Raw genomic sequence first — 26,989 nt, 5'->3', positions numbered from 1 at the left:
CTGAAAGACACTACGCACTCCACCTGACATACTGTATGCACGTCCAAAGAATATCTCCGCCTGCAGCTGTGCACTCTTCGTTGGCCCTGGGAGTTTACAAGGATTAAATATGTCAGTGCGCCAGGCCTACCTGATCTAGTCACACATCGAGATGCCAAAGAAGTTAAAAGATGGATTAAGTGTTTCCCTGGGTAGTAGCAGTGTGTCCGGGCAGTGTTGTCAGATAGATTTCCTCTTCTCATCTCTTTGCCCTCGAACTCATGGTCATCGTAATGTTGACGAAGTCTTTGATCTACATTTAGGGCAGTTTTCTCAAATAGTACGTGTAGTGCTTCATGGCAACAGTATCCGCCTGTCACATTGTGATTTTTCAATCAAAAAAGTCAAGACGGGCAGGTTTTTGATTCCATAGCTTTGGCAGAGGTATAAGGTTTTGCATTTTTGAGCAAATCAGATTACCATATAACGTTTTGGAAAATGACCGGGGTAATTATAGACATTATACACTTTTAATTATTATTTCTGTATTTTTACAAGGTTTTAATTTACTGTAAGTCATGACTTCATGGCATTAAGTGTATATGAATTACAGTGTGCTCTATGACAAGTATTCCTATAAGTGCCACTTAAGACTTATTAAAGGCATCTCAGGCCAGTTTTTAAACCATTATTGGCCTGGTGTAGCAACTAAATCGTAAAGTTGTGTGATAGACAAAAACAAGAGACAACAAATTAAGTATTTTGCAGTAGACAACCCGAAAGAAGCGGGGAATAAAAAAAAAAAAAAAGGGATCCAAAGCCAAGACATAAAGAACTTGAAGTTGCCCTGAAGCCGCTCAGACACACAAAATCATTACCACCATAAACTGCAGTGCCAATAAAAAGCACAGCCTCACACTACTATCAGAACCGGGGGGAAAGGACGAGTGGGCGGTATGGAAACAGATTCGCCCCATCTGGATTCGTTATAGAAAAAAGAAAAGAAAAAAACTTCCAGCAGAAATACACTGGGGTATATGCATGGGAAGACAAAAACACACACCCATGCCCACAAAGGCACACTCTGTGGCTTTACAATACCAATCAACCAAAGCTCGAACATTTCAAACACAAACATGTTTTTTCCTGTGGTCTAATAAAATTAAAAGTCAATGCTTTAGATGGAGAGCGAGCCCCAGAGCTGCCTGGCAATTAGAGAGAAGTTAAAAAAAAAAAAAGGGAAATGAGAATGTAGAATGAAAATTACTAGAGTAGGACCACGTGACCATCCTGAGGTGTATAATTGTTGAGCAAAAGTGGAGAATAGGGAAAAAAGAAAAAGTTAAAATGTTTTTATTTATATAATATGCAACACTCGCGATTGAACTTCCACTGAACCTCTATCTCACGTGCTCTATTTTTCTGTGTGTGTTTTTCCAACCCAGCTCCCTCTCCAGTAATAGTGATCAAAAACGAGAAGACATCACGGAATAGCGTTTCCTTGTCTTGGCTGGAGCCAGAGAGACCGAACGGCATTATTCTCGACTACGAGATCAAATACTATGAAAAGGTTGGTACTTGATGACATCCTCACTAGCACCATGTGCTTTGTTAGTGTCAAATATAATCTCTTCATGACCCGACTTCTAATTTTTTCTAAATTTCAAAACTCATTTTGCTGGCTACTTTCATCTATTAAAAAATTCTAAGGCAAAATTTACTGTAATTGACAGAATAAAAAATAAATATACAATTGTTCCAAATAAAACAGAAGGCACTTAAAACACCTGTGCAATGAAACTACAAATTCCGTTTTCGAGTATCCCAGACAGTACCATGAAGGTTAAACTATAGTAAAGTACGATTATATCTTAATATAAGGCATTAATACAAATTTAAACGATTCTTGTGTTTCGGCAAATTGCACGATGTTATCAAGGATATCCAATTAAAATCAGCCCAAAACTTCCCCACCTGCTTTTGTCACCAGTGAACCCTTCATATCAACTTCTCATTCCTCGTCTTGTCATCTTTATCATGTTTTTCTTTGCATTTGGGGATATCACTCCCTTTTACTTCCTCACCTTTTTCATGTTCTGCCTTTCATCTTGTCCTCCCCTTTTCCTAAATGGAGTTTTATGTCAGATCGTAAACGGGGACCTACGTTCCTCCTGTGAGAGGAAATTAGCACAGAATAAATTACACTGGCTTTCAGCAGCCCATACGACTCCATAGCTGACATTTGATGGTGAAATTAGCCGTTGATGCAAGTTTAGTCATTCGAACAGATTCACTGAGTGTGTGTGAGCTTGTGCATGTGAGAGCGAGAGTGAAGAAAGTGCATGCGTGTCCCCAGATCACAGTTTGCTTCAGTGCCAAGGCTGGCCCCTAATCTCTTGATTAGTAGGCAGACAGAAGCAGTCTCCTCTCTCAACTCTCGTTCCCTGCTCAGCCACCCTTACCTAAGATGCTAATACACGGCTGGAAAACAGCGAGGGGAAAAGTTAATGACTGATACTCTGCTGTTTTTTTTTTCTTCATTCACACACACCACTAAACCACAAGATGCTAATTCATTACAAAATGATGCAGAAATGAAAAGGTGGGTTTTAAAGTGAAGTAAACCGCAGGGCCTTTTGGATTAATCCGTGTTAGTCACATCCGGGGACGTATAAGGACAGCCGCACAGTCACTGGCTACAGCCTTGAAATGGCGACGAGTGATTTTGAACTTCAGACAAAGGGTTCTTCCATGCAGATGGGTGGTCAAGGACACCAGGAAGGGGGATTCCCTCAAAAAAAGGTTGAGGTGAAATCACAAGCCAAGTCTGAAGGCTGTATCAGAGCGCAGTTTTTGAAGACATAAGCACAAAGACACACGTTTAAAAAAAAAAAAGGATGGTGAGAAAGACATGAGGCCATAAAAAGGCATTTTCGGGTGGCAGTGTGAGTTGCTGGGAAACCTGGAAGTGTTTTTCAGCATTAATGGTACTTTCACAGATGTTACCCAAAATGCCACAAGCGCAAAGACACTGTCATCAAAGACGTTTGGCTTCAAGCTGGTCAAAATCTGGATGTCCTTTTCCTCTTAGCCTGGAGGACACAATTGTCCGTAATGTTCAAAGGCAGCAGTGGAATGAAGAGTCATTACACATCAGCACATTTAATGATAGTTTCTACTACTTTGCTTGATCGCTCTTGAAATAGTTTAATGGGTATCGTTTAAACAGATGCACTTTATCAGAGATAAAGCTTTTTAGATTTATGAATGGAATCATCCCAAAGATGTAACTTGTATGGCGTGCATGGACCTTGAAACAGACAGTTTATCATATGTGACAGGGGTTCATATCTGGCCAAATGGTTGTTGGACATATCTTTTTTATTTTCAGATTTTTTAGCTACTGGTCTGTTAAGACGATGCATCGGAAAATTACAAACATATGATGCAGGCTTTGTTGAAATCAAATTTAAATGAATTGGGGGCTTGGATGATGTCTTTTAGCTCCAGATGTATGAAAGTAGAATTCAAATAATGACTTTGCCTTTGTGTTACATTCTTGTGGTTTTACAACTTGGATTCAATATAAAATATTTAATATGTTCTATTTTATTTTGTGATTTCATTATTGTTTCAACCAAAGTGGGCCCTTGTGCAGTTGTGACCGCACACTACAGTTCTTGCACATGTTATCAATGCAATCTCAGGACCTTCACATGCACAAGTTTGCTGTGTTTATTTGGTCTTGCATGGAAGGAATCCTGTTTAGCATTTTTTTTTCCGTCTGTATGTTTATACAAGCAATAATTTTCTTCAGCTTTGTTTAGATTGCCAAAGCGGCATTACGGCAAAAGTGGTGATCTACGGTGCTCTGCTGAGACGCACATGGACACCCCATAATCACAGTATGCCATTGCTATGCTTTACTTCCTCACACACAAACACACACACACGTGCACAAACACACACAGGTCGTCTTACCACACCTGTGTGTGATTTTAAAAGGGATCCCATGCTGTCCTGGCCATTGAATGGTGACAAGCCGTGAGTGGATTTATAGTTGCGATGAGGAGTTATCCTGATGCAGGCCTGCTGTATCAGTTACCTCCTCACACACATACCAGTTTAAAAAGCTTTGTGCGCTATAAAACTCTAATCCACCCCCATTACCGGGCGTGAAGTCCTTTCAAAATGCCCTGTCTGTGTGGCTTTTACAATGAAGGCCTGTAAATAAACCGGTCTGTAGAATTAGGGTTCAACTCTATCTTGACAAGATTTGGACTTTAATGCTTAACTTAGTTTTAAAACATAAGGGTCATTTTGTGGCTTGTTAAATGAATCCCATTTAGGTTGGTTGATCTTGTTTTATCTTCTGCTATTTATTTAGTTGTAGTGAATTGCTCTAATCGTTTCAAGATGAGAAGGGGCAGGAGGCAAGGATAGAGGAATGGGATATGGGATTAGTCTAATGGGCTAGTAGGTATTCCTAAAAATGGTATTCTGCTACAAATGGGTGGGGGGAAATAGGATAACTTCAAATCTGAAATTATTGGTAAAAATATTTAAAAAAATTTCTTGTGCAACAAATTGACCAAATAAAATTGAGTAATTAAAAAGAAATGTTTTTTCAGTGTGGGACAAGGTGAAAGTCAGAACATAAACTTAGAAAGCCTCTCCCCTCAACTTAATATACATGTCTCAGTGGCCTAGTGGTAGAGTGTCCGCCCTGAGACTGGAAGGTTGTGGGTTCAAACCCCGGCCGGGTCATACCAAAGACTATAAAAATGGGACCCATTGCCTCCCTGCTTGGCACTCAGCATTAAGGGTTGGAATTGGGGGGTTAGATCACCAACTGATTCCCGAGCGCGGCACCGCTGCTGCTCACTGCTCCCCTCTCCCCCAGGGGATGGATTAAAATCACACGGGGATGGGTTAAATGCAGAGGACAAATTTCACCACACCCAGGTGTGTGTGTGACGATCATTGGGACTTTAATCTTTAATCTTAATCTTTAATGTATTCGTCAATCAATTCTATCATCTGAAAAATGTCATGCCATAGAACTCAAATAGAAGTGTGATTTTCATCTCGTACAAGATTCCACATCTGGTTGCAAGGTGAAGACTCGGTTTTCTTGCATTGCTTTATCAGCGTGGATCAGCAGGAGAGAAGTCGTAAAACAGAGAGGCCATAATTCATCAGATAAAGGCAAAGCTGTCAAACTGTCTGCATTGTTTGGGTGTGTGCGCTTATGAAGGCCCACACTCTCGGATGACACGCTGCACATGTTGTTTTGATTAATATTTAGACCCAAGGCTATGTATTTCATTTCTCTCTCTTTATTTCTACCTCGTCCGCTATAGGAGGAGCAGGAGACCAGCTACACGATCCTTCGGGCCCGAGGTTGTAACGTGACTCTGAATGGTCTCAAGCCCAACACTGCCTACCTGCTGCAGATCCGAGCCCGCACAGCGGCCGGATACGGAGCCAGCAGCCCCAGTTTCCAGTTTGAAACCAGCCCTGACTGTAAGTGGTAGATAAAATATCGTCTCCAGAATACAGTTTTTAAACCAAGTATTCCAACAGACAGCGTGTCCATTTTTCGTAAATACCTTTGCATGTGTCATATTTTTTTTGCTGGCGTGAGCACACATCTCACGTCAAAGTTGCTTTGTGTCTTTCAGCAGCCTTCTCCATCTCCAGTGAGAGCAGCCAGGTCGTGCTAATCGCCATTTCCTCAGCAGTGGCCATCATTCTGCTCACTGTGCTGCTCTACGTCTTGATTGGGAGGTTTGTCCACATGTTGGCACAATCCTCTCGCATTTTATTGCAAAACAAGTATGCCTGATCATTTTTGGGAAATGTTATACGTGCTAACCAAACAAAAACTGTATGAATAATGATGAGATTAGAAAGATTCGTTTTTTTCTCTTGCTCTTTGAAAGATCTTGGATTTTGCACTCTTATGCACCCCCCCACCCCCTCTCACACACACTAAGCTGGACCAATGAGTGAAGCCTTATTAGACGTGGCACAGCTTCTGACCTTCTCTATTTGGATTGGCAGGTTTTGTTGCCACAGCAAATCCAAACATCCTGATGAGAAAAGACTGCACTTTGGCAACGGCCACCGTAAGTATCGGACTGTTTTTCTTCTTCAATCTTTCCTGTCTCCACTTTACAGTTCACTGAACTCCAATTAGCCGGTTGCATTATAAATTGCTTGAATGTTTCATTCCTATAGATGTTTCTTTCTCACAGTATTTTCACACTTCTAAATAAACAAGGGTCTGATGGGAAATGTTAGTTAGACCTTATTTGTTTATTCTATTGCAGTTTTTCCCAACCGTTACTGAGGCAACACATGTATTTAAAAAAAAAAAAAAAAAAGCTCACGGCACACCATCAAAAAAAAAAAAAAATCAGTCTCAAAGCGGCACTCAAATGTCTGACTCGCTCTACTAAACTTGGGTGAATATATATTTTCCTGCTTCCGATGAAAGTACTAAAATCTCATCTGACTGGTAATTACTGAGTGCTGAGGTAATGCTGAACATTTTGCAATGTGAAAAACATGCCATTTTTTGTCATCTCTCAAAGCCAAAAAATAAAATGAACAGTATCAAAATATTTTTTTTCATCTGGTCAGGATTGAGCTGCAATTTTCCAGAAACTGATCAACTTAGTTTTTCTTTTCGTATTTGGATACATGCCATCCTTATCATGATTTAAAAACATCTGTAAGGCCGTTGGAACATGTGTTAAAAGGATATCAACTGGCTTCTGCAAAGTTTCTTCATGTTTCCTGTCATGTAAGAAACTCAGTGAGACAGGAGATTACATCATCTTAAAAGTTGGAAGCGATCATTTCGTTTTGATTTGATTAAATCCCGACACTCCAAGGATTTAGTTTTTAAACATCCTGAGTATTTATCTAAGAAGTGACAGTTGTTGAATGACCATGTTTTGAGACCTGCTCTTTCCTGCTCCAGTGCGTTTGCCAGGTATTAAGACCTACGTCGACCCCCACACATATGAGGACCCCAGCCAGGCTGTGCATGAGTTTGCGAAGGAGCTGGATGCCTCCTGCATAGCCATCGATAAAGTGGTGGGAGCAGGTAAGAATCGACACTTCCATCTAACTTCATTCAAATTAAAACAAATGGAGCACATGCAAGTGCAATGGCAGGTTATGTTAAGTGTGCTGCCGGGAATAAGAATTAATTTCAACGCCGCAGCCTCTTTAAAGCGCTTTGATGGAGGAAAACAAATGATAAATGACAGCAAGTTTGTTGTTGTAGTTGATTCATGTAACCTGTTTTCCTTTTTCTTAATTTTTCCTTCAAGCATCCCGTCTTACTGTGATTAAGGGCTTTATAAATAAAGTTGACTTGACATTCTTAATATTTAAAGATTTTAAATTTTATCCAATTCGTTTGAGGTTTATAACTGTTCCCTAATTTGATGTGCGTATACATTTTTAAAAAAATATATAAATGACAAATGGGAATGGCTAATTATGGTGCCACACATCTTTAAAAGTTGTTGGCTTTTTAACAATTTAAGATTTAATTAAACATCCACTTTGCCTTGTTGTCATAAATGCCAGTACTTCATCTTTCATGATAATTCATTTTGTCTTACTCTGCTCCATTGTGTGTTAAAAGACAGTACACAGTTTTTTTTTTTGCTAACATGGGACTTTCCCATCAAAGTGAGATACCCAGCTCCACTTAGAACAGGAAGTGAATGAGTGTCCCTAATCAAGCCTTATTAAAATGAGATCTCCACTCTCTGGGGGTGACCACAGAAAGAGTTCCTTTACCCTGTCTGGTCTGCTCACTGCTGGACGAAGCATAACAGGAAAGCACAGGCATGATGATGTTGGTATTTAGACAGGTTGTAATTACTCTGGCCTAAATTCTTCCGTTGTTTCACGTCCAGATTTTGACCCGTGCTCTATGTTCCAGGGTTACACTGGGAAATTATAGTGTGGACTGGAGGAAGCGCGAGATCTACAAATGTCTTAGCTCTGACATCACCTAGCGCTCCATATGCATATACATTGTCGAGTGCGCATTCTTGACCCACTTGTCTAAAGCTGGGCCAAATCCCTGTAGCCAGCTGCAGCATTGATGGTTGCATTTGAAGCATGCAGTCTCCCTGCACCACTTACTGTATATTGTGCAAAACACACACACACTGGCGCGGGATGAAGTAAACACACATATATCCCCTCACCGGCAAGGAATTCTAATCAGAGTCTGTGGAGTCACCTTGCATCCAGTTGGACTAACAGACAATAAGGCTGTGTCAACAGAAGGGAAGTTTTCTTCATTAGGCATTTTTGTTTGCTTTAATCAAGAAATACGCTTATCGTGTAAGTTTAGCGTTTGATCACTACGAATACAGTGTGTCACATTTTCCATCTTTGAAATGTTTAAGCAACGCTCACGCACAAGATTGCTTTTGTGGGTTTGGGGATGGTAACATGTTGGGTGGTGTTTGTTTTTTTGGTCTTTGCAAACAGCGCATCGCCATGGCAACAGCATGCGATCAAATAAATTGCTTTCAATTACATTTCTTCCTAAATCCATTTTAGACACCTTTGGATGAAACACTCTAAGTCTAAAGACAATTGGAAAAATTCTGTTGGAGTTCATGAAAATGTGCCCTCTATGAAAGGCGGCAAAAAATGTAAATTCAAAACAGCAGACTTCATGTTTGATTTAGCATATGGCTTTTTGTAGATCTAGGTGAAACGTACCGACCAAGTTTGAAGTTTATAGTTCATAGGGCTTCGTAAATCTCTGTGGGGACAAGACCAACATATTTACAAGTCTGATGTATGTTCAAATTTTGGTGTCTTTTTGTAAAACTCTCTTATGTGACCTTTAGGTGAGTTTGGTGAGGTATGCAGTGGGCGTCTGAAGCTACCCAGTAAGAAGGAGATCTGCGTGGCTATCAAGACTCTAAAAGGAGGATACACAGACAAACAGAGACGGGACTTTCTTGCTGAAGCGTCAATCATGGGACAATTTGACCATCCCAACATCATCAGGCTGGAGGGGGTGGTGACACGCAGTGAGTAGAACTAATTCTTCGTGACACAAAGCCACATTATGGCCTCTTCTGGATTTCCTTTTCACAGTAAAATATTTTACTCGTTTAAATGCTTACCGAACAAGACTACACAGGGAAAGATCTGATTTAAGATTTATGTCCACATTCCACGACACGTCCATTCTCTCTGGAGTCTTTTTACCGATTCTGATCTAAAAACGTCTTTGACAAATGACCCTAAAGTGGCCGACACTTTAGAGAAAATCGCCGCGGTTTTATCGAGTTGCCGCAGTGTAAATCTCTTCAAATCAATGTACTCTGATCAAAGCTATGTCCTTAGTGGGTATAAATCCATATCTCTTGCACGCTCCCCCTCTGGGTCTCTTTATAGGACTATCATCAGCGCACAGAAGGAGTCTTTAAAAAGGAATGAGTGCAAAAAACAAAATAATGAGTCTGAACTTTGTCGCTGAGAAACATGCCTGGCCTCTATCTTTCCCTCAGGCACCAGCCTTGTTAAGAAGCACTGCTCTATAGTGACTAAAACACCAAGAGCCTCTCCTCACTTAATTGTCCTCAATTTTTGCTTTCCCTTGTTTAATCTCCCTCAGTCTAATTCTCTTATTCTCTTGTGTGATCTCAGTGTCCAAATTGCTTCATGCCCCTTTTTAATTCAGTTCATCTGGATGCTTTGTAGAAAGTACTTTTTTCCCCCCCGGAAAAAGTCAATGCCAGGCCTAAACCTAAAAAAATAAAAAATATACCCCATAACTCAGTATGAACCAGTAAAATGTGTGTAATCTTAATACACTGGTCCTCTCTTCTACTGTTTGTGTGTGTGTGTTACTGCTCATGTGTGTGTATTGTGAAATAGAGTGAGTGAACATTTGTAGGCATCCACTGAACATATGAGTTGGAGCAGCCCGGGAGCAGGGTTCGATTTTAGGTTCATTTGCTCGGCACACATACAACAGACACACACACACACACACACACTTGCAGCCCGATGCGGATGATTTATTAAGCTGCTCCTGTTAATTCTTAATCCTGAGACTTTCACACCCCATTTACCTTGCTGCTTTTGGGTGATCCACAGGCTGCATATTTTCAGGGACACACACATGCATGTTTGATGCTCATACACACACTCAGTCATCCACATGAGCAGAGCGACACAACAAAGAGGCCTTTATCTTGCCAAGAGAGAGAAGGATGGAAGTGAAGAAGCTTCAAGACATGAAGGAGAAACCTGCGTGTGTGTTCCACTCCGTTACTATAAAATAGTCCTCTAATAAACGCGGGCTTCCATCAACATGTTGGAGGAGTTTGAGCACAAATGTATGAACTGTGATTGCAAAAGTAAGCTTTGTGAGTTTATTGAGATAAAGTATGTTAAATTAGACTGTTCTGAGATCATCATTGAATGAGTCAAGTGAAACAAAAACAAAAAAATTTCATAAAAGGGTCATAAAATATAAATCTATTCTTAAATTATAAGGGTGGAAAAGTGGTTTCCAGTTTCAAATCTGTGCCTTAACTACTTTGTTGACATGAAAAAAAGTGATAGTCAATCAATATACTGTACATTGAAACCGCACATCATAAATTGAAACTATGTGGTTTATATAGTTTAGGTTGAAGGACTGCTCAAACAGTAATTGATCTATTCATCAATTCGGTTGCAGCCTGCTTTGATTTAATTAAAGTGATCAATCATCACTGCGATGGGAATGTTATTTCTTTCATGGGTGCTGATCGATTTGTTACATTTAAAACACACTTCCATCACTGGTGGCACAACCGACCCAGATGTGAGGACAGTTCACATACGATGTGAAAAGGAGAGGGAGGGGCCAATTCATCAGGGTAAAATGGAGATGGAGCATATGGCTCGTGGCAAGTCAAGAGTGAAACAGTGACAACAAAGCCATCTGGGGCACACAACAAGTCTTGACGCCAAGCCTGTTGATTTAACAATGGCTGCTTTAAAAGATGCATAAAGTGCCCCCCCCTGTATATAATAAACCTCATTCTGGCTTTAGTTTGAAACAAAGATGTCACTCTTGATTGCTGACCTTCTGGAGCCACTAAAAGTTTTGAGAAGTGAAAACTTATCTAACTGCAATTTACGTCTTATTTTAGCCACAGAATGTAGGTGATGAATAAAAGTCATGAATATCTTTGCAGGTAAGCCTGTCATGATTGTCACCGAGTATATGGAGAATGGTTCACTGGACAGCTTTTTAAGGGTGAGTATGCATAAAATGATGCTGAAATTATTCACCATCTATTGTCAAATATTTGCTGAAATATTCTTGTTTACTGGTACTATTTATTTGCATTGGCTCATTTTCAGCTCAAAGCATCCCTCACAAGAGACCTTTAAAAAAGAATAACAAACTAAACAAGGTTACGTGATCGGACTTTACATCTGTCGAATCAAACTATGAGTCAGAGTATGTGATGCCTTTTTTAGTCAATGTCAAAAGGTGCAATGGAAAAAAAAAAAAAAATGCAGTCATGGTGTCATTGCAAAGCGTGACAACAAAAACCACATTGCAATCACAGCTTGTCCAGACAGCGGTGACTTTGCTTACGGCACGGCTCATTAGTCAGCTACCTTTTTCTAATTCAGTAAGCGTGCACAAACTATGACTCTGACATTATTATACCCTGTCCAGAAATACTGGAAATACCCTTTCTGACTGTACTAAAAACAAGACAAAAATATTGCTTGCTCTCTTAAGACTTTTCCCATCCAGTGACGTAAAAAGAAATTTATCTGTTCAAACCTTTGCGAGTGTCAAAGCAATTTTGTCAATGAGTTCTTCAGATTCAGTTCTCTGTAGATCCTGCACCCATTTCACACACACATTCATCATACAGGGAGGGACTTTTTATTTTTACCATGTCTGTGCTCCTTAAAAAGGAGTGACCCGCCTCACTGAAATTAGTCAAAGCATGAGAGCCAAGTCATAACACTGACATCAAAGCTTGCAGACTCATGTTTTAGCCCTTTACCACGTCTGCACTGCATCATAGTTCATCCTGGAGGAGTAGCTGTTTGCTGGCATGTTGCCCGAGGCCTGCACTTCATCTCTGTAGATGTGTTACATGCGCACACGCGAACACGCACAAACTCATAGCTTATGCATTATCGCATATGTCTGATTCCAAAAGGCTTTGAAGTGACAATTCCAGGTGGTCCGGCCACTAACCGTCGCTGTCGGAATGAGATGGTCAAGTCGGGTTCATAAACAAACTAAAGCAACACATATGACTCATTTTATTCTCGTCTTGAAAATGATGTGGTGTGAGGACGCCAACTTTCCATAGTCATAATCTGACTTTAGTCACTCATAGGATAAAAAGGACTCACAGACTGCTTTACATGCAGCATTTTTATTCATCTATCAGTAGCAAATGACGGAGAAGTATAAAACTTCTCATAAAACACTTTACACACTTTTCCCTAGCTGCCATGACAAACCAATGAAAGTCTATTTATTGTGCTACTTTATTGTGCTAGACCCCCTTTGTGGAGACTAATAAATGTCTTGGCACACTCAATCAATTTATCTATTGGGGATTGGGATAAATTCCCACCTGAATCTTTTCTGACGATACAAAGACATTGGACTTCTAAATTCCTGTTTGTTGAATGATTTTTGTCCAAACTTGGCTGTGACTCGGTGCACAATGAAAAGTTCATTAAAGGATGGTTAGATGAGTTAAGAGTGGAAAAACCCAAGAGACCTCAGCCCATTCAAAGACAGAACAGACCCAAGCAAACATGACCTCTGACCTCACAAATCAATATTCTCTCCAGAAATACAAACTTTTAAAAGTCTTCTGTTTCCTACGGAAGCATTTAACTGTCCAAATGGAGTAAAAAAACAACAACAACTAGCAAATATATTCAAGCTCCCTCCAATTTCTGTTTGGTGGAACTTCCAAGATCTCACCTTTGACTTTAAATGTCTAACAAAATATCAAAGGTGATTCTTGAAAGGTTAATTACAAAGCCATTCTCATTTTTTGTGACATTCTAATTTATGCAAATACCCCACAAAGGCCAAAATTGCAGTCCCCGGAAGGAACAAATTCAAGATATAACGTTAACTTTCTTCTTTCTTCTTTTCCAGAAGCATGACGCCCAGTTCACTGGAATTCAGTTGGTTGGCATGCTGCGTGGCATCGCTTCAGGCATGAAGTATCTGTCTGACATGGGCTACGTTCACCGAGACCTTGCCGCACGAAACATCTTAGTCAACAGCAACCTGGTGTGTAAAGTGTCAGACTTCGGCTTGTCAAGGGTCCTGGAAGATGACCCCGACGCTGCTTACACCACAAGGGTGAGCTCAAAAACAAATCTGACAATGCTGTGATCTAATAAAAAATGCAAAAAAAAAAACTTTCGAGGAGTAGCAACTACATTAAGACTGTATTTTACTATTTAAATAATATGAAGTAAAATGTTAAGCGGCGAAAGTCAGTGGTTAGTTAATATTTATACTGGAAGTGGAATATTTTTTCTGCCAATATTTGACGGGCATTACTGACAGTACCAGCCGGCCTGGCATGCTGCAAGGCAGGTTTACAGCTGTGTTATTTTGCAGCATGTGTGTGGTCATTTTCATCACAGGGATAATATGGTCTAGACTATACAAGCAGCCCCTTTAAGCATGCGCCAATTTGCTGACCAATGATTGCTTGTCAAATAAACAGCCAAGGTGCCATTTGCCTTCCTCCTCAAAATACAAAATGAAATGTGGAATGATAAACAGACCAATGTTACAGTAACTGGCAATGACTCCCAAAGGAATTTTATCTTTCCTGATTTATTAGGCAAAATATGTAATAGTCTGTATTTTGAAATTTTGGGGTAATTTATCATGTATTTTGAACAAGAGTAGCAGATTGTCACAGAGTAGTCTATTTATGTTGCAATTCTGTCTTCACCTCAAAGTCGTACATCAAATATTATAATGCACACGTGTGTGTAATTTTTATTTTTTTCCCCTGTCATATACATCTCACAGTATTTCCTTGGAGCTGTGAGAGTGTGTGTTGTCGTAGAGGAGTGTGTGTGACTGCACACCACTACGCATGAACTGAATAGTCTTGGCCGATGACTTTTGTTAGTTTTGGCTGCCATCAGCGTGCCTCCCTCAGCTCCTTGTCTCTCATTTGTCCTGTTTCTCAGCTAGAATGACAAATGAAGCAGACGCTACAATAAGAAATGTTGCAGGAAATTTTGGATTAGTTTTGAAAGATATGTTATTTTTGGAAAATATTTCATTTGTTTTTGGAATGAATACTTGCCAGTGTGGGAAATCCAATCAATCTGTAATGGTCTTTTAAAAATGAACACATGTGACTCGGCAGCTTCTTGGGACCCATGCTGGGTTTACCAGTGGTGGCTTGGGCCTCCCGAACTTTCGTAATGATCTTATCAAGACATTTGGACAAACCATGTTTTTGGGAAAGTTTTGGAAAAGGGCCTTTTGTCTTAACTGTGCAAAGTCCATGCATTTTTAGTTAAATGAGTCTCGTGGAAGAGCTGCAGTACCCTTCAATCCAATTTTGAATGGGCCAACTTTCAGTTCCTGTAGGATGCTTCAAGGCCAAGCACAACATTTTGTACAAACGAGATACAGCCAATCCGGCCAAACACAATTCAGCCGTAACGTCCTCATGAACTTCGTTGTAATAGTTTCCCTGTTTAAGCTTTTATATTTCCAAGGCAAAAACTCAACTGACAAACCTCTGTCTGTTTTTTTTTTTTTCTTTTCCCCTTACTATTGGTCTTTCAGGGAGGTAAGATCCCGATCCGGTGGACAGCTCCAGAGGCAATTGCTTACAGGAAGTTTACATCATCAAGCGATGCTTGGAGTTACGGCATTGTGCTCTGGGAAGTAATGTCGTATGGGGAACGGCCTTACTGGGAGATGTCCAATCAAGATGTGAGTGCACATCATAGGCGCCTTTAGCACAACAACATTTAACTGGCAACAAATATCCACTGCGCCGATGTCAAGCTTTAATCAATACTTTTATTTTCTTTCCTATATCAAGGTCATAAAGGCTGTAGATGAGGGTTACCGCCTTCCCCCGCCCATGGACTGCCCTGCTACACTTTATCAGCTGATGCTAGATTGCTGGCAGAAAGAAAGGAACAACAGACCCAAGTTTGAACAGATAGTCAGCATACTGGACAAACTCATACGCAACCCCGGTAGTTTGAAAATTACAGCCAACACTACATCAAGGTAAGGTACTCCGTTTTTTAAAAATGTTGTGTGCTTTTTTATTGTATGTCCATTTTCATAATTTCACACCCTTAAATATTTTGGAGGCACCGTTGTTTCATGAAGGGACAAATGAAGCTTCAAATTTGCTTATTGAATCAGTTGTATTTTTTACTCCTCTAGATGGCACTGTTGCTTTGAGATGTCAGGTCAGTTCACTTTCAGCCCGAGAAAAGAAAAGTCACACCTGGATGTGTCAGATAAGACAACTGGTTCATGAAGCAAATTTGAAGCTTCGTTTTTACATTATGTGCCTTCAAAAATTAGTTCTCATATATCCAATGTATCTCTAGAAATGTGACCCCTTGTGGTATTTCAATAATTTTGTCTTGTTTCTTTCCTCTATTTACTTGATATTATGGCATTCTCTATTTATACCGAGGGAAAACGCTGATTGCTTTTTTTTTTTTGCGTACTTCCTCACATGGGTCCACCATTCTGTCCTGGAAAGCCAGGATGGAGGAGGGCAGTACTTGTACAATTGTCAGTTTAGGCAGCAAGCAAGACAGGCAACAGGGTCTGCAGCAGCCGCATGCACTATTATGGAGACGTCAAAGCTCATAACATTGACTAATGATTTCTTAAGAAAGTGAAAATAGGTCCCTTGGAGTTTGCATGTAATTTTCCTGATTGGCTTTTAACACTGGGTGAGCACCGGCTGGCCGACACAGTCTAGTGTGCTGATTTATGGGAAGTTTGTGTGTGCGTGTGTGTGTGCACGTGTGTATGTGGCGGCAGTTGCGCAGTGGGAGCAGCTGCACTCAACTCTGCACACCTCGTTTGTCACAGAGCTGTCCTAGCTGGCTAATGGAGCACCCCCCCTTCCCCACGCCCAGGCAAGAGCCTGGGACCAGAGGATAGCATCTGGAGGGTTCAGGGGTGGGACCCAGTCATAGTTTACTGTCTCTGCATGGAGAGGTTCTGGGGTCAGTAGGTCAAGGTTGGCTGTCAGAGACTAATTATAGGCCAACAACAGTCCAAACAGGACCGGAGGGCACTGTCTATCATGCCGGCTGTACAGTGGCAATAAAGTAAAAGATTCCGGAACGGCGTCACTGAATAATGCATGTTTGTGCTCTACAAATGATGTTCATTAATTTGCCAAACAAACGACTTTGTCAGTCAATGTTCCCTTTCAAGACGTTGTATTGTTACACTTGTATTTTGGAATTTTACATAAGACATGCCAAATTGTGAATGAAAAAATCTGGTTACATTTGTTTCACCGTTTTTATTGATGTTTCTTACATAATGGTTGAAAATGATTCAAATTAAATAGTAAAGCTAACAATATCGAAGAACAGGAAAGTCCAAATAACTTATTATATACCAATTGCTCCGAATCTTATGAAAAGCAACATATGCAAAATGTTGCCAATTTTTGGTCATCATTAAATAAAGGCCCATCATTAAATAAATCAATATTTTCTAAGTACAAATACCATTTACATCCATTCCAATTAGGGCTCATAATATACATCACATATCTTGAGTAACAATCTTGGACGCGTTGGTGAAATAAAATCAAAATGTCACACCTGAAGTATTTCAGGTTAATAGCTTCCCTCAGACCACCTGAGTGGTACTGATTAACACTGCACCACATCCATCATATCCAACAGAGGCAGATCAGAAATTCAATTTACAGGGCCATCGCTGGCTCTTTGTATCCCTCTCTCCACTCGGAGGGACTCCATGGGAATTGTCCCAGTCGCACAGCCAGAGATGAATTGCGCTCCTGCTGCCCTGCTCTCATGTGTCTGCACAACTTCTTCTCCTTGCCTCCTCTCCTCCCTTAAGATCACTAAAAACAAGAGTTACACGGAGATGGTTATCTGGAGGTCAAAAGAATGACAAACAGAATGGAAGAGAAACGAAGGGACATCATGTTTATTGTTTGACAATCAATCGTACTTCTGTCGTCTGTTTTCTTTATTCTCATGGTGGTTGAGGACTGCAAGAGGCTTTAAAATTCTCTTTGCTCCGATCTCCTTGTATCTTCACTATAACGATCTTGCCTTGGGTTTCTGTGAGATGCTGCCGAAAATGCAACAACAGAGTAAACAAAAGGAATGATAAGGCAAGGAAAACAAGGTCGTTTGCAGTTTATATCTCGAAGGAAAGTCAAGGAGAAAGCAGATGGGGAAAAGAGATCAGAGGAACGAATAAAACTGTAACTGCACAGAGATGATCAATACGCCTTTAAAACAAACACGTCAGGCAGAAATTTAAATATTTGACAGTTTTGAACCAGGGTAATATTTGAACATATGCTTTTTAGTATAAAGTGACCATATGTCGCCCTAGTACAAATGTATATATCCTCTTTTTTTCACAAATCAATCTTCCTGAGTTGCTCCTGTGGGCCATTCGCTATTTTGACATGCCTCTGATGTGGCAGGAAAAGATTCTGTCAATGTGCCACCCACTCATAGCCTTGGACACATTTTCCTCTTTTCCATTCTCTGTTTGAGTTGTCATTCCCCGTCCTCTAAGTTCAACGTCCCCGTTTGCCTTTATTTATACAGTATATTGTTATTTCAATTTGCATAGGATCTTAGGTGCTCCCAGTGTTCCGCTTTAGTTATTATCATGCTTATTTGCCGTTTTGCCAGTAAACACAGTTTGCCTCCCCCAACACACACACTGATTGTTAGATAATAATCGGGGTGAGGCTACAAAGCCAAATGCTTAACTGCTTTTCACAAAATGTTGTGAAACTTTTTGTGCCTTGGCAAAGAAAACACCCGTGCGGTATCCGTTTTGTATTGGATGCAGAAACCAATCCCAAAAACATCCTTGGTAACGATTCCATTCTTTTTAATACAAACGAAAATAAAAAACATTTCCGTGAGCTTGTCATTTATGTTCATGTAAAATTTGATGCTGATCCAAGTAAAGATTTTTGCTTTGGCAGGGGTCTGTGCCCTACTTAGCGCCATTCTATTTATAATCATTATTAATGTTAAAAGCACCAATATGCACTTGGAGGTCTGCCAACTTTATCGGTGATGGTCTGTGAAAAAGGGAATCATTCAGGTTCCTTTGATGCACCCCTCCCTGTCTTCTCTTCATCAGCATGCTGGATTAAAAAATAAAAAAGCACATCTGTTGTATTAATTTATTTGTGCATATAAAGTTTCTCAAGTACATTTTCCCATCTGCTTTTTTGCTTCCACTCTCCCTTATAGGCCGGCCAACTTGTTACTGGATCGAAGTAGTTCAGAGGTTCCCTCAGTGGGGACGATGGGTGACTGGATGGATGGCATGAGGACCTTGCCCTGCAATGAGGCCTTCTCTGGGGTCAGCTACAGCTCCTGCGATACCCTGGCCAAGACTTCCACAGAGTAAGACACAAACACACTAGGCCACTCTGCCTATTCATGTCAACAGCATTTAAAAAGGGTCCAAATTGCGAGGCAAGCGTTACTGGGAATTTAGAGCCCTTTGATGAAGAACTCACAATCCTTCTCTCTTGTTCATCAGAAGATAAAAAAAGCGATGGAGCTATTACTAAAAGTCTCATGGTAACCCATCATGACAGGCGTTTCGCCATGCTTTCGATGCCACTAGTATGACTATGAACGTAGAAGGAGAGGGCGTGAAAAGAAGTGATAAAGACAGAAATTGAAATGGAGGCGAATTGTGAGCTCGGCCAAAGGGGGATTGGAAAAAAAGCAGAACTATTCATGGATGGAATGAGTGGCTAAATTTGACATGTGAAAAGAGCACAAGGGAGGCCTTTGCAAGAGAAAATGCAGGCATGGTTGTCGGATTGTTGTGCAAGAATTTTGCAAATCAAGCAATATTGTCCAAAAGTTATGTGGAAAACCAAACAAGGGCAGATGTTTTAGATAGATATTGTACCAAATACAATATATTCTGTCCATTTCTCATCTTGTTATTTATCATGCCTTTTCTATCAATAGGGATGTCTAATCAATAAAAAGTTATTCCCAGTCAACAAAAAGCTTACTCTGCAAACTCACGGATGACAAAACACACCACACAAGACTAATCTTGCACGATAGAAATCCCATTGCCCTACACTTTTTTTTTTTTTTTTTCCCCCTGTGGCTAGATGCTAAATTGGATCATTTCAGTATTAATCCTCTGACAGATGAGGCTATAGCAACCAAGGCCAACACCACCACCGGCACCACTCCGCGACTAGCAGCCTTGACTGGGACTATGCATTGCTCTGTATAGATTGCTCTATTGATTCGTACAGACTTAATCTAGTCCTTGATAGTCAGCACAAGTGTTGTCAGTTCTCTGACCTCCTACGAACAGTAATAGTACTTGGCTGCAATGTGCTGACTCGTCGGTTGGTGTAATTTAAATCCAGTTTGGTGGATTGGTGGTTCTGTTTTATTTTTTCGGACTAAAAAGCATACACAATTTATGACAAATATTAACAAGCTAGTAGCTAGCTTGTGGGACAATTCTGTGGGAACATATCAGTGTACATTTCGACAATGGTCTTGTCTCTAAGTTTCCTGTCACACATGCGTTGTGCTCCTCTTCAAATCTGGAAAAACCTTGAAACCCTCAAAGGACAGAGAATAATCATAGCTCTTAACAAGCATCCACTTTAGATCATGTCATGAAATTTGTACTGCTCGAGGATGGTCTTCCCTCCCCCTTTATCTAAAAACTGACCCTCTCATGTGAATTTCAACTTTCATATCTGTATGGTGCAATCGGGTTAATAGAGAGCAGTCCATACACACCGTGCTTTTGTCACGTTTAATTATTCCAAATACAAAATACCCTGCAGAGGTATTAAACCGGGGTCGTGAGAATGTCTGCACAAACACTGCGGAAAGAAACTTTTGACAGGTATTTTTTGCAAGAGAGAGATAACTATCTCGGGCTGTGGTGTAATCCAACCCTTTGGGTTTATACATACTGTATAGAAAATCATCGTATTGTTTTGGCAATGCTGCCTGTTTTTGACCTCAGTGCTTTTGGCTATACTGATGAGAAAATAACAAACAGACCTGGTTAATTAAGATGAGGTGGGGGGGAAAGGTAACATGTGGTTCATGAGCTCATTCAAGAGGTCTTGGACTTAAAGGAAAAAAAATGACAACACAAACCCAGGGCAACAGATGAGCTTTTTTTTTCTGTTAAATGATATTTTGCATTTTGACAATGTTACAACTGTTTGTTTTATACATGCAAATGTAAATGTGTTAAATTACCCTTTTGGACAAAACAGTATGACAAAATACCAAGCAGGAAATGGGATTTTATTTGTTAACATTACCCGGCATGGCTGTGTCTCAGTAGAGTGATTCTGACAGAGGTCCACGTCACACCAGCAACTTGCCCAGAATGGGAGCCATCCATGGGGATCACCACTCTCTAACACGCAGTTCCTCTCCTTTCGATTCCTCGGACTCTGGATGGTGGGTGGTGCAGCACAGCCAAGGCCCTTCTCAGGAGCAGAACGTGATCGTGATTGGCCTTCACGTCTGGGATTTCAGGGGATACTTTGTCATAACTTGATGGCTGTGTTTCCATCCCACAAAGCGTAACTATACTATGTTTCCATTAAAAAACATGTATGTCCGCTATAAGAAAACATTACCAACAGATCACCATGACGCAAAAGAGTGGCAATGTTTGTTTTTCCAATGGTGGATTATGAAGCTTCAAATATGCTTCCTGAATCAGATACCTGTTCAAAAACAGTCATTCAGTAAGGGTTTGGACATGCATGTTTTTTTAGACAGTCGCAAATTTAAATAATTGAAAAAGCACTATACTGACTAGAAATAGCAAGTATAAATCTTTTAATTGCAAAGCTTGTAAAGAAAATAAATTGTGTTTCTATTGTGTGGATGGAAACGAAGCCATGATCTCCTTTTTGTCAACTAATGCTGCTTGGTCCTGCAACTCCTTTATTTGTATTGTTTTTTTTTTTTTACTGCAAACCTGAAACATCCATTACATATAACCTGTCCTTTTGTGTTAAAGCACGGATTGAACCAATGCCTTTCTTAAAGTCTGCTGCTTTGCAAAACCAATGTCCTGCTTCCATAACGAACTATTTCTCATTACACTTAACCAACTAAAAAAAAAAAAAAAGAACATATGTAGTACCATCACTTTGACTGCAAATTATCTGCTTCTACTAATATTGTATTTAAATGTACTCACCAGACTTGTGAGTTCTCGAATTCCTTGAATGAGCTTCTAAATCCACGGACGACATTGTATTTCAGTTGCTGATCAATTCCTAAGGTTGAAGTGAAGTGGTAGCTCTTAACGAGCAATGTCTTTAATTGCATGTTTAATTATAATTCATGTACCAGTGGTGCTCCTTTCCCCATCTCCCTTCCTGCCTGTTAAATCGAATCAAACTCAATTCAGTGCAGGAAAGCCGTGCATTGCATGTGATTGTTTCTTTCACTGACAGGTCGTAACGGCAACTGTCAGTGTATCGCCACAGGCCTATATTGTTGATTATTAGCGATGGAGAGTGGAGGCATATCCTCATTCAAAGCAGTGGCAGCTCACTGGCCTTCTGGGAAATGCAGTCCGGTGTGAATGGCAGCTGCATGGGAAAGTGAAGGGAGCCGCGCTGGGAGCATGTCATTAAATGTCACAAGGATGTCACATCTTTCATCACTAATGCACACTTTCTATCTCTTTTTCTCCCTATCTTTCCCTCTGTCATGTCCCGCCCCGTCACTGTCTGGTAAATGACCTCCCCCTTCCGTCCTTTTCTCTGGCTCTCCCCGTTTCTTTCCTTTCTCTCTTATTTCCGTCTCACTAGGGATTTGAAAAAGGTTGGAGTGACAATTGCAGGACCACAGAAGAAGATCGTGAGCAGCCTCAAAGCCCTTGAATCTCACACCAAGAACGGTCCAGTGCCTGTTTAAAAGATGAGGCCAACAGAGGAAAATCACCACGTCCGCAGATTGTTGGAGCTAATTGCTTGCTTATACACACTGTGTATACATCGAGATGATGGCAGATGACTGATAGGGAAAAAAAAGTCTTGGCAGAGAAATGGGAAGAGCCCAGAATAGCAAACCAGTTAACTGGTTGACTATTGAACCCTTCGTTGTTCCACGCTCACGTTGAGATGCCTTACAGACACATAAAGCAGCAGGGTTGGGTTTTAAAGAATCATACGAGAACTAACACAGCCGGACAGAACTAGTTCAGGGATAGAGACGACTGGACCAGGATGCAAAGGCGAACAAATGTCAAAGCTGCAGCTCTCGGTAGCAGTCAAGGTGGACGACGTTTCCCTCCATAAACTGCTCGCCTGGGGTGCTTGGTGGCTCCTCCCACTAGACCTTGTCGGCAACCAGCGCAGAGCACGACTGTGGCATGGCTTAACTGCCCCATGTGATACTCAAAGGAAGACAGCAGCAGCACCTGATCCAGTGTGGACCCTTCCTGGACTGATGAAGTCTTGAGATTCTTTTGCAGCTACCTACACATTAACTCAATCGGTTCGAAACGTTCACGTTCGGTTGTCACATGATAGCAATAATGATGATAATCAGCTTGCATAGGAAAACCATGACCATGATTCACTCACAGTAAGCTTTGAAGGTAAGCAATAACACACTTCACACTCTTTATATGAAAAATGGAAGTTAAATGTGATACAAGCAGATATTGTAACGTTATAGTGACGTTCGGCAAACCGGAAACCTTTTGTGTGAAATCTCAGGATACACACATGATTTGATCTATATTTGCCGTAACAAGCGGAAACAGATGAAGTGAACAGAGCGAACCGAAGCAGGGAATTGAGAGTACACGGTAAGAGAGATGAGAGTGAGAAATTGTGAAGTTGGAAATGAGACGTATAAGATGAAGCTGTGTTTTTTCCACACCTCACCTTCAGATAATCTTATTGTGCAATGGAGGTGTTGAACTCCAGGTACTTGAGTTTATTTTCCTGGGAAGAAAAAAAGGAGTTTCATTTAGCAGCTCACATTCTTTATTCAATAAAGCTGGGCATACACTAATAATGCTGAAATTCTTTTCAAAACAATTCTGAGTTAGCCAATTTAAGAATATGACGCAATTTCAAGTCTCGTACGGCCTCATCGCACAATGATCTGATGAAATGTGAGGTGTAAGAAATCTTCTCTGTCCTGACAGTTTTTACTAGAATGGTCCAATTAGATTTTCCAAAAAGTAGATGAACAGTATTATATGTTTAACAGAAGCCAATGGAATACAACGTTTCTCTTCAGCTGCTGATAGAGATCATGCAAAACATTGAGTACCTCATTGTTGGGTTTGATAGATGTTGGGTTCACCATGCTCCTGTTTTAGTTGACGTAAAAAGGCTTTAGCAACACTACCATATACACAATGTTAAGTATTCCTAAAACTGAAATCCAAATACCTACAGTATGTCCAGAAAGGGATTCCCTGAATGCACCTTTACGTTTGGATGCTCCACGGTATAGAGGTACATCTATATGGATTCTGGTCACATGATCAGTATTATAAACTGCTACTACTCTATACTTTTGGATGAGAACCATTCAACTACAAGTGTGCACTCTAAATGCACTTAAGACACAATGTGTGAGCACTTTCCTTTACGTGGGAATTTTAATGGCTTGGCTGGAGATTAATTTTACCCAATGGACAGAAATGTCGTTGCTTTGGGGAAAAAAAAACCCCAGCTCTGTTCGTGGGATCAGTATAGCCAGTGTTCTACCTGTGGATGCCGCTGTTGCTGCTATGTGATCTGATTAACATGTACATAGTGTAAACCATCATAACCATATAGCGACTAGCCCGACGCTTCCTGCAATATGTACATGCCATCCTTATTTGTACAAAATTTTCTATGTATAAAAAGATTACAAATTGTGCAACAATTAAAAAAAAAAGACAATACACCTCTGTATTATACTTTACCTTGTTTTGAATTATATTTGTCAGCCTGTTTTTATTTTCGACAATAAAAACGCAATTGTGATTACATAATTATTTATTTGTTAACATTACACAGCACAGTTTTTTTTGTTTTTTTTGTTCTTTTTAAGATTACAGTAAATTATGTGTCTGTGTTACCTGTGTTTTGTTTTGTTTTTTTACTTATTTTATCAACCTGGGACATCTGAGAGAGCAATACTGTTATGCACCCCATATCCAGAACCCTTCTTTTCTGTCTCAAGACTGACCCGTGTGTTTGTGTGCGAGTTTACGTGTTCAAACATAGATGGCCTTGTCAACTAATGTAAAAGGATTTGTAGTGGAAACATTTATATTTTTATAATAAATATTCTCAAAATATTTTCCAAAAAATTAATGATGATAGACCTGGTTCTGTGTTTTTTTGCTTTCCCACACAAAGATAACAAAATAAATTAGACAGAAAACATCAGTGTTGATAATATAAATAATTATATAATCCATAACATTGCTTGTAGTGCCCACCCTGGAGTTCCCCCAGCAAACCTTTCAGTCTGCAACGTACAGAAATATACCACAAGACGAGCACTAGATTATGCAGCAAGAAAATGAATACATTAAATTAATACAGATGAAGGATTTGAGGTTAAATGAATTTTATTTCCCATGACTGCCCTAATTAACGAGATTATGTCCAGAATCATTAGTCCTGAATCTGTCATGCACTTGATATCAAACAATCGTCTTCTGACTTTTCCTTACTTGTTTCCGACCTCCCAAATGAGCATCTCTCCCTCATCCCAACAATCCCGCCGTCATGTCCAATAAACCGATCACGAGAAATCAAACCGTTTTGTCTCCTGTCAACCCAGTTCTTCTACGTTGAAATGTGTTAATCAAAATGATCTGTGTTCTTTTTTTTTCTTTTTTATGACCACTCAAGTGACGAGAGGCAAAAGAGTAACGGTTGCTCCGCTCGGCATTGTAAGGTTGACTCTCTCCAGATGTTTCTCGGCAGATGTGCAGAGAGAAAACAGGATGCTGCGCTCCCCTATATCAAAAAAACAATGAATGCACTGTCCCTGACATCGCCACCAATTTCATCCTGTTTTTAACTATAAAGACTCCCTGGCGTAAAAAAAAAAAACAGATCCAAGGTGGAAGAGGGAGAGGCAGGAAGAAAATTGAGGAAATGTAAGTGCAGGTGTGCTCAGTGTCACTTACGTCACAGTCTGGAGAACTTTATGAACAATGTTGCAGCATCACAGGCGAAGGTCAGCCAGTGCCATTCATCATTTAACCTGGCAGCACTCGCTTGTAATGCATCCTCTCTGCAGCTGCACACATTTCTGCTCGACAGGTTATAAATTATTTGTCATTTTAATTGAATATATGTTACGTTCCTACGTTCTTGTGATTCCGTGAAACGTCATCAGTCGCGGCCCAAGAACCTTTCGATACACGGTTTGCCTAAACCAAGACCAAACAAAATACTCGGATGATTTTCTTGCCTGGTAGCTTAAACCTGGGATGCGTCGTTTGGATATGGGTAAACCTTTCTGGGAGAATATCCCAAGATGCAAATTATGCTGGTATCACTTCTATACGTCAAAGTCAGGAGGAAGTTCACAAGTACACAGCCATTCCACTTTGCGACGAGCATTCTTTAGAATCCGGAGGACATTTTTAGGAAGATCGTACTTGGCTAGTTCACAAGACCGTCCTCTGCAATCTTTAGCCAACTTGGAGGACGTGATAGAGTTCTGAACTGGGTAAAGTGAGTTTTAAGAAAGGTCACAAAAGTCTTTTTGTGTCTTTTTGGATCCCTGCAGTCTTCCCTTCAGTTCCTATTGAACTGTGAGTCTCCAGCTGCGTGCAGCTGGCTGATACTACGTTAAAAACTCATAACACTTCACTGAGCTCCTTGCCAGGCCACAGTGTGGATCTAACTTTGGGACTCCACTCCAAAGGGGGGTTAAAGTGCACAACCGCATTGTTGTTTATCTGTTTACTGGCAATGTTGGACAAAACATAAATAGTAACCCAAAGAGACATTTTCGATGTCCTTATGTACGGCATCCTGCAAGGGAAGCTCCCTGCGGTGCAGCGGTCCCCTAAGCTGTCAAACGTCTGTCTCAATCACACGCACACACCGACATAGACACACAAAGATGAATGTTAGCTTTGTACCGTCTATGCTCTCAAAGGAACCTAAGCACACACTGGCTCCTCCATCATTTTATCACCAAAGTAACATGAAGTGCTGCCCTTACAGCTCACACACTTACAGAGGTCCCAGGACTGCCATGCTCACACCGCCTTCTGTCAACGTAACAAATGACGCTAGCGCAAAAATAAGTGGGAATATAATCACAGCGAATTCCTCTGCATCCTTGGTGGTACAAAGAAGGCAAACACGCTTGTTCTTGAAATGTCATTATCTTAAAAGTGATCTACACTAAGGACGGTATATTCGTAAACAGGGTAAAAAATTCCTTATGGCACTTTAATAACTTTTGTCATCCTTTTGAATCTACCTTGTGACGACATCATTTTTACAGGCCAGTCCAGAGTTTGACGACTAAGTTGACGCTCAAGGTGAATATCAATCTTTGTGCTGCAATTAGCGCTCTGTCTACTAATGTTAATGGCAATGGAAGGAAGAGTGAGCCGGGCACACTGTGCCTTTCAGAAAGAATCGATTTTCACTAAAGCTGAATGATGCGTCGC

General features: G+C 40.5%; 1 protein-coding gene across 7 annotated transcripts in view; it reads left to right on the top strand.

The window, feature by feature from the left end:
* The window catches only part of epha3 (eph receptor A3), a 61,557-nt gene extending 36,893 nt beyond the window's left edge, over positions 1–24,664 (top strand). For 2 of the 7 annotated variants that reach the window (XM_037240191.1, XM_037240195.1), the window contains 12 exons: positions 1,425–1,549; positions 5,343–5,505; positions 5,667–5,769; positions 6,046–6,110; positions 6,971–7,096; positions 8,877–9,062; positions 11,229–11,290; positions 13,187–13,396; positions 14,858–15,007; positions 15,120–15,313; positions 18,544–18,699; positions 22,140–24,664. In XM_037240191.1, coding sequence (XP_037096086.1) covers positions 1,425–1,549; positions 5,343–5,505; positions 5,667–5,769; positions 6,046–6,110; positions 6,971–7,096; positions 8,877–9,062; positions 11,229–11,290; positions 13,187–13,396; positions 14,858–15,007; positions 15,120–15,313; positions 18,544–18,699; positions 22,140–22,245 — 1,646 coding nt within the window. In that variant the 3' untranslated portion in view covers positions 22,246–24,664. Of the gene's footprint in view, positions 1–1,424; positions 1,550–5,342; positions 5,506–5,663; positions 5,770–6,045; positions 6,111–6,970; positions 7,097–8,876; positions 9,063–11,228; positions 11,291–13,186; positions 13,397–14,857; positions 15,008–15,119; positions 15,314–18,543; positions 18,700–20,644; positions 20,767–22,139 lie in introns of all 7 variants that reach the window. The other 5 variants (XM_037240190.1, XM_037240194.1, XM_037240197.1 and 2 more) reach the window with 4 other exon arrangements.
* The last annotated feature ends 2,325 nt before the right edge of the window (positions 24,665–26,989 follow it).

Source organism: Syngnathus acus, chromosome 21, assembly GCF_901709675.1.
Source record: "Syngnathus acus chromosome 21, fSynAcu1.2, whole genome shotgun sequence".
NCBI lineage: Eukaryota > Metazoa > Chordata > Actinopteri > Syngnathiformes > Syngnathidae > Syngnathus > Syngnathus acus.
The sequence above is the reverse complement of the archived record's forward strand: the minus strand, read 5'-3'. Positions and strand labels throughout refer to the sequence as shown.